The sequence below is a fragment of the Anomaloglossus baeobatrachus genome, chromosome 3 (genome assembly GCF_048569485.1).
Source record: "Anomaloglossus baeobatrachus isolate aAnoBae1 chromosome 3, aAnoBae1.hap1, whole genome shotgun sequence".
Taxonomy (NCBI): domain Eukaryota; kingdom Metazoa; phylum Chordata; class Amphibia; order Anura; family Aromobatidae; genus Anomaloglossus; species Anomaloglossus baeobatrachus.
In genome coordinates this window covers 412,344,832-412,353,844 of record NC_134355.1, presented here as the reverse complement: position 1 = coordinate 412,353,844, position 9,013 = coordinate 412,344,832, and the positions used below count along the sequence as shown (strand labels likewise).

The 9,013-nt window shown below is 45.1% G+C and overlaps 1 protein-coding gene across 1 annotated transcript in view; it reads left to right on the top strand.

The window, feature by feature from the left end:
- Nucleotides 1-4,471: 4,471 nt before the first annotated feature.
- Nucleotides 4,472-9,013, top strand: part of AGPAT5 (1-acylglycerol-3-phosphate O-acyltransferase 5) — a 127,744-nt gene continuing 123,202 nt past the window's right edge. Inside the window, exon 1 of the mRNA XM_075338462.1 lies at nt 4,472-4,892. Within this exon, the coding sequence (XP_075194577.1) occupies nt 4,674-4,892 (219 nt within the window). The 5' untranslated portion in view covers nt 4,472-4,673. The remainder of the gene's footprint in view (nt 4,893-9,013) is intronic.

Here is a 9,013-nt window from a genome sequence, read left to right as displayed (position 1 = left end):
CGGTTGAATTTTTCTATTTCTTTGAGAGCACGTGATAAATTTTACTGAAATCTGGTCAATCTGCTACTATAGGAGATGGAGTGAAATATTTTTCCTTGCGGCAACACTTTGCTGCTCCATGTCATCCAAATACTTGTCAAAGTTAAACTCCTCATCTGATGAGGATGAAGATATGGCAGCAGTAGCACTGTCAGGCCCCAAGTCCTCTTGCGCCTGGCAGTTCTGTAGCTGCTCATCCTAACTTCTACCTCACTCAAAGCTTCTTTTCCTTTAAATTGTCTCTCCAGGAAAGGAGACAAACTCTAGCACAGCGCCACCTATTGGAAGTAGCGATCCTAAAAGTGGATTTTTAACAATCCTTTGTATATGACTTAGGATTTATGCCAGATCAGGATCCCAGTTTGAATCCTTTAGTAAGCTGTTGATCATCACGTAGTATATGATGACTTGGGTCCACATAAACAGCTCCCAGAAGAATTTTATTTTCCAATAGCTGTGTCTCTCTCCGTTTCATTGAAGCAGAAATGCCATCTGCGATTAAACCTCCTCTTTGAGACAGGCAAAATAGCAAGTTCTTCCACTCCCTTATGAAAATGCCAGGAGTTAAATCCTCAGCTTGTAATTTTTTAGTCACGGTAAATGGGTGATTAAGCAATTCCTTCAATTCAGCCACCTGTAACCATTGACCTTCATTTAAGGTTACTTGAGGGTTCACCATATCTATAAGAAACTATTTTAGTTCAAGCAATCGCTCAGTCATTAAATAAGTGCTGCCTCACCAAGTGGCTTGATCAACAATTGCCCCTTTCCCAGCACTTCTCTTCAAGATGGAATCAATTTTAGGGGTTCTGGCGGCAATAACCAACTTACTCACTTTTCCAATCAGATTTCAAGCATGTCCGCCCAGTTTTACACATCCGGCTTTTCGCCGTTTTGGTGGATGTGGCGCACGCCAGTACAGTATGAAACAGTACAGTGGCAGTGCCACGTCCGGGTCACATGCTCCGGTCACATGAAAGCATGTGACCAACGTTTGTCGCGCTGCCACTGTACTGTATACACTGTACTGGAGTGCGCTGCATCCGCCAAACTGGCGAAAAGATGGATGTGTGAAACCGGGGTCCCTCTTGCAGACTATCTCTTATTGCCAGCTGCAGCGTGTACACAACACTGCGCATATGATGAATATGAAAGTGTTTTGAAGCAGCTTCAACAAGATCATCTAATCCTAAAGTATCATTTTGCTGTTCTTCTGTTGTAATATCTGTTTGTTCCTCAGTTACATGAACAGCACTTTGGCTCCATCTCACACATACTAAATCCTAAATTTTCTTCTAGCTGTTGTTCATTACTCTCATTCATCAGTTTAATTGTACTTATGTTTGAAGCATTGTCCGCTACAATAGCAAGAACCTGTTCTTTTTTGCGTTCCTAATCTTGCAGAACTTTTTCCACTAAGGCCTGGAGAAACTGGCTGGTGTGATGAGCTTTAGTATCTGTTACTGCCAGTGTCTTGGTAACAAGTTCTTTTTTGTCACAAACATATCGAACATTGATGGCAAAATAATTCAGTGTAAATGCAGTGACTCTGTGCACCCAGCAAAGGTAATGGGAAAAGATAGGACATTCAGACATATCGTTTTGTGAGGATCCTCACAAAGAATGAGCAGTCAGTTTGTGGCGGTTTTCTAATCTGCTTTTGCTATTGAAAGCAATATTTATGAACTCAAAAACCTTTCAGGTGATGCGGTTTTTTTTAAAAAGCTGATCTGCTTTTGCAGCTGAAAAATGTATCCTCAAAAATGCAGCAAAAACGCTGTGTGTGAATGTAGCCTTAGATCAGGAATAGAACAGACATTTATAGGACATTTCATAACTTTCCCAAATTCCTATGAAAAAATATTCAGCACATTCTGCATAGCACTACTGTCCTCAATTTATTATATATTTTAGGAGTCGGAGTCGGTGCATTTTATACCGACTCCGACTCTGACTCCACCAAAATGAGCTCCGACTCCGACTCCACAGCCCTGCCTGAGAATACCAGCCTTCAGCCGTGTGGCTTTACCCTGGCTGGTATCCAAATTGGGGGGACCGCACGTCGTTTTTTTTTTTATTTTATTTTTTTACTGCTTGATATAGACCCGCCCACCAGCGGCTGTGATTGGTTGCAGTGAGACAGTTGTCACTCAGCGTGGGGGCGTGTCTGACTGCAACCAATCATACTGGTGGGCGGGGGAAGCAGGGAATACGAGATGGATTAATGAGCGGCCGGCATTTTCAAAAGAGGAGACGTCGCCACAGTGTGAACGCCGTGCAGCGCCGCGCCGGTGATCGTGGATCCGTGAGTATGAGAGAGGGGGTGGGAGGGAGAGACTGACATGGACAGACAGAGATAGACAGACAGAGATAAACCAGCCTCCTTCTCTGTAATTCGTCTGTCTTTATAGATTATCAAGTGGTTAACAGAGGTGACCTGAGGCCGGAGACAAGCCGCGCTGGAGAAGATGTGTTAAAAATGCTTTTAATTTTAAATGTCCGTGTTTTTCTGGTACGCGTTTCACAGATCACACTATAGTGTGGTCCGTGGGACATCGGTGATGCCAGAAAAAAAACGACAAGTCTCTGTGTGGCATTCACAGACACGCGTGTACACTACACGGAGACACGGTCAGTGAAAAATCACTGATGTGTGTGCAGACCCATTGATTTTAATTGGTCTGCGTATGTCCATGATTCTGGTGCGTATAAAAACTAGCACATACGTACCAGAATCACTGATGTGTGAAAGAGGCCTAAGGATGCGTCTCCATGGTCAGGACCTGCTGTGTCCTGGACGCGGCGGGTCCTAACCTGCGGGGCTGTGAGTCTCCTCCGCAGAAGACCGCAGCGACCCGTGTCCACGATCAGGGTTCAGGGTACTGCAGTCTCTCGCCTGTGTTCTGCCTACTGAGGACGATTGTGACTCCGCAACAAAGAATTGACAGGGTTGTGGCTTGGAAAGCCGCACCGCATGTCATTTTCTCTGAGGTCGCACACGCACAGTGGTCATGAAATTTCTAGAAATCCCATCCACTGTGCTTGTACTGTACAATGCAGCGTTTTGGACACAGTGAAAATACGCTGCATCCAAAACGCTGCAAACCCTGATCGTGGGCACGCAGCCTTAGGGTTTAGGAACCCAGGAACGGCTTATAAGAAGCAACATGCATAATTGGGTGGGAAAAGACGCCAGCAGCAGAGCCATCTCGAGAACGTCCAAAAAGAGCAACGTCAGAAAAATGCCTAAAGCGGCTTCACCTGGGAGAACTCTGCGGCTGCTCTGACGTCTAAAGGCCGCTTTACACGCTACGATATATCTAACGATATGTCGTCAGGGTCACGTCGTTAGTGACGCATATCCGGCCTCGTTTGACATATCGTAGCGTGTAACACAAATGAGCGACTTTGAACGAGCAAAAATACTCACCTTATCGTTGCTCGTTGACACGTCGCTCATTTTTCAAAAATCAAACGTCCTTCTGTGCTCCGGTTGTTCATTGTTCCCGAGGCAGCACACATCGCTCCGTGTGACACCCTGGGAACGATGAACTGCAGCTCACCCGTGTCTGCCGGCAATGCGGAAGGAAGGTGGGCGGGATGTTTACGTCCCGCTCATCTCCACCCCTCCGCTTCTATTGGCCGGTCGCTGTGTGACGTCGCTATTACGCCGAACGTCCCTCCCCCTTCAGGAAGTGGATGTTCGCCGCCCACAGCGAGGTCGTTTGGAAGGTAAGTACGTGTGACAGGGGGTTATGACTTTGTGCGAGACGGGCAACAAATTGCCCATGCCGCACAAACGATGGGGCGGTTGCGATCGCACATTAAATTGACGCGTGTTAAGCAGCTTTAAGAGCACACTGCCATTGAGCGGAAACTCTCCAAATTCCTCTCAAAAGTGCAAGTCCTCTCAAAGAACTGCTCCCTGACTCTTCAATGTGTTTTTGCCCAAAATGTAGGGTAAAACACTTTGATACATTTTTTGCAGAACTCGTGTCTTTGTAACGGTTTTTCAATTTTTACGGAGGCCTGACACCACAGCTCATCTAATTCATGAGGACATCTGGGGTTCCTTAGGACAGAAATTTAAGTTCAGTCCCTGTAAATGAGGTGGGCACATACAAATGTGCTCTCCGAGTTTGTGCACACTGAGGTTTCCCAGCAGAAACGCTCCAAATCCTCATGAAGAATGCAAAATGCCTCAAAAACTTGGAGTCTCTAAAGACGCAGTGTGCACATAACCTTAACTGCAGTGCGCTAAAGTTTTCCAGCTGGACCATCCTCACTGACTCCCTGGCAGTTTCCCTTGACAAAAATGGCGCCCATGCCTCTTACGTGTGACGTCACCACGCTCTTCATCCTTCCTCCTGACGCTCCGCCCTCTCTGCGGTGATCACTGACCATGCTATGAGGCTAGTGACCCGGTTTTCAGCCAGGTGACCTCGCCTCACAGTAATGAGTGCAGGACACGTGTGTGCAATATTAGCCCGGACAGTGCAGCCGCTTCTCCTAGTAAGCTGTCAGTCAGCAGCACGGGGTCTCCACCCCGGCCCCTCCCCCTCACGTGTTGCCGGGTGTCAGTAGGTGCAGTGTAGGGCAAAAGTGTCTCCTCCGGGTGAGGACTGACCGGCACCATGCTGCTCTCCGCCGTCCTGCACACCTACTCCCTGCGGTACATGCTCCCCGCCACTGTCATGCTGGGCACGGCGCCCACCTACCTGCTGGCATGGGGATGCTGGAGGGCCCTGAGCGCGGTGCTGCCGGAAAGCGTATACCGGCGGTGGGACGACCGGCTGTACAACGTCTACCAGAGCATGGTGCTCTTCTTCTTCCAGCACTACACCGGGGTGCAGGTCAGGCTCCTGCCAGGGGTGATGGAGGGGAGGTGTGGGCTCAGGAGCTGCCACTACACGTGGTATGGAGTTCTGTATGTGTAGTGCAACACTCTGCATGTCACCGAAACATAGTGTATAGTGTACAGTATGGTGTACAGCACCGGTATATAGTGTACAGTATGGTATACAGCACCGGTATATAGTGTACAGTATGGTATACAGCACTGGTATATAGTGTACAGTATGATGTACAGCACCGGTATATAGTGTACAGTATGGTATACAGCACCGGTATATAGTGTACAGTATGGTATACAGCACCGGTATATAGTGTACAGTATGGTATACAGCACCGGTATATAGTGTACAGTATGGTATACAGCACCGGTATATAGTGTACAGTATGGTATACAGCACCGGTATATAGTGTACAGTATGGTGTACAGCACTGGTATATAGTGTACAGTATGGTGTACAGCACTGGTATATAGTGTACAGTATGGTATACAGCACTGGTATATAGTGTACAGTATGGTGTACAGCACTGGTGTATAGTGTACAGTATGGTGTACAGCACTGGTATATAGTGTACAGTATGGTGTACAGCACTGGTATATAGTGTACAGTATGGTATACAGCACCGGTATATAGTGTACAGTATGGTGTACAGCACCGGTATATAGTGTACAGTATGGTGTACAGCACAGGTATATAGTGTACAGTATGGTATACAGCACCGGTATATAGTGTACAGTATGGTGTACAGCACCGGTATATAGTGTACAGTATGGTGTACAGCACCGGTATATAGTGTACAGTATGGTGTACAGCACCGGTATATAGTGTACAGTATGGTGTACAGCACCGGTATATAGTGTACAGTATGGTGTACAGCACCGGTATATAGTGTACAGTATGGTGTACAGCACCGGTATATAGTGTACAGTATGGTGTACAGCACAGGTATATAGTGTACAGTATGGTATACAGCACCGGTATATAGTGTACAGTATGGTGTACAGCACCGGTATATAGTGTACAGCACCGGTATATAGTGTACAGTATGGTGTACAGCACTGGTATATAGTGTACAGTATGGTGTACAGCACCGGTATATAGTGTACAGTATGGTATACAGCACTGGTATATAGTGTACAGTATGGTATACAGCACCGGTATATAGTGTACAGTATGGTATACAGCACCGGTATATAGTGTACAGTATGGTGTACAGCACTGGTATATAGTGTACAGTATGGTGTACAGCACTGGTATATAGTGTACAGTATGGTATACAGCACCGGTATATAGTGTACAGTATGGTGTACAGCACTGGAATATAGTGTACAGTATGGTATACAGCACTGGTATATAGTGTACAGTATGGTATACAGCACTGGTATATAGTGTACAGTATGGTGTACAGCACTGGAATATAGTGTACAGTATGGTATACAGCACCGGTATATAGTGTACAGTATGGTATACAGCACCGGTATATAGTGTACAGTATGGTGTACAGCACTGGTATATAGTGTACAGTATGGTGTACAGCACTGGTATATAGTGTACAGTATGGTATACAGCACCGGTATATAGTGTACAGTATGGTGTACAGCACCGGTATATAGTGTACAGTATGGTATACAGCACTGGTATATAGTGTACAGTATGGTGTACAGCACCGGTATATAGTGTACAGTATGGTGTACAGCACCGGTATATAGTGTACAGTATGGTGTACAGCACCGGTATATAGTGTACAGTATGGTGTACAGCACCGGTATATAGTGTACAGTATGGTGCACAGCACCGGTATATAGTGTACAGTATGGTGTACAGCACAGGTATATAGTGTACAGTATGGTGTACAGCACCGGTATATAGTGTACAGTATGGTGTACAGCACCGGTATATAGTGTACAGTATGGTGTACAGCACCGGTATATAGTGTACAGTATGGTGTACAGCACTGGTATATAGTGTACAGTATGGTGTACAGCACCGGTATATAGTGTACAGTATGGTGTACAGCACCGGTATATAGTGTACAGTATGGTGTACAGCACTGGTATATAGTGTACAGTATGGTGTACAGCACCGGTATATAGTGTACAGTATGGTGTACAGCACTGGTATATAGTGTACAGTATGGTGTACAGCACTGGTATATAGTGTACAGTATGGTGTACAGCACCGGTATATAGTGTACAGTATGGTGTACAGCACTGGTATATAGTGTACAGTATGGTGTACAGCACCGGTATAGTGTACAGTATGGTGTACAGCACCGGTATATAGTGTACAGTATGGTGTACAGCACCGGTATATAGTGTACAGTATGGTGTACAGCACAGGTATATAGTGTACAGTATGGTATATAGTGTACAGTATGGTATACAGCACTGGTATATAGTGTACAGTATGGTATACAGCACAGGTATATAGTGTACAGTATGGTATACAGCACCGGTATATAGTGTACAGTATGGTGTACAGCACCGGTATATAGTGTACAGTATGGTGTACAGCACCGGTATATAGTGTACAGTATGGTGTACAGCACTGGTATATAGTGTACAGTATGGTGTACAGCACAGGTATATAGTGTACAGTATGGTATACAGCACCGGTATATAGTGTACAGTATGGTATACAGCACCGGTATATAGTGTACAGTATGGTGTACAGCACCGGTATATAGTGTACAGTATGGTGTACAGCACCTGTATATAGTGTACAGTATGGTGTACAGCACCGGTATATAGTGTACAGTATGGTGTACAGCACTGGTATATAGTGTACAGTATGGTGTACAGCACCGGTATATAGTGTACAGTATGGTATACAGCACTGGTATATAGTGTACAGTATGGTATACAGCACCGGTATATAGTGTACAGTATGGTGTACAGCACCGGTATATAGTGTACAGTATGGTGTACAGCACCGGTATATAGTGTACAGTATGGTGTACAGCACTGGTATATAGTGTACAGTATGGTGTACAGCACAGGTATATAGTGTACAGTATGGTGTACAGCACCGGTATATAGTGTACAGTATGGTATACAGCACCGGTATATAGTGTACAGTATGGTGTACAGCACTGGTATATAGTGTACAGTATGGTGTACAGCACTGGTATATAGTGTACAGTATGGTATACAGCACCGGTATATAGTGTACAGTATGGTGTACAGCACCGGTATATAGTGTACAGTATGGTATACAGCACTGGTATATAGTGTACAGTATGGTATACAGCACTGGTATATAGTGTACAGTATGGTGTACAGCACTGGAATATAGTGTACAGTATGGTATACAGCACCGGTATATAGTGTACAGTATGGTATACAGCACCGGTATATAGTGTACAGTATGGTGTACAGCACTGGTATATAGTGTACAGTATGGTGTACAGCACTGGTATATAGTGTACAGTATGGTATACAGCACCGGTATATAGTGTACAGTATGGTGTACAGCACCGGTATATAGTGTACAGTATGGTATACAGCACTGGTATATAGTGTACAGTATGGTGTACAGCACCGGTATATAGTGTATAGTATGGTGTACAGCACCGGTATATAGTGTACAGTATGGTGTACAGCACCGGTATATAGTGTACAGTATGGTGTACAGCACCGGTATATAGTGTACAGTATGGTGTACAGCACCGGTATATAGTGTACAGTATGGTGTACAGCACAGGTATATAGTGTACAGTATGGTGTACAGCACCGGTATATAGTGTACAGTATGGTGTACAGCACCGGTATATAGTGTACAGTATGGTGTACAGCACCGGTATATAGTGTACAGTATGGTGTACAGCACTGGTATATAGTGTACAGTATGGTGTACAGCACCGGTATATAGTGTACAGTATGGTGTACAGCACCGGTATATAGTGTACAGTATGGTGTACAGCACTGGTATATAGTGTACAGTATGGTGTACAGCACCGCTATATAGTGTACAGTATGGTGTACAGCACCGCTATATAGTGTACAGTATGGTGTACAGCACTGGTATATAGTGTACAGTATGGTGTACAGCACCGGTATATAGTGTACAGTATGGTGTACAGCACTGGTATATAGTGTACAGTATGGTGTACAGCACCGGTA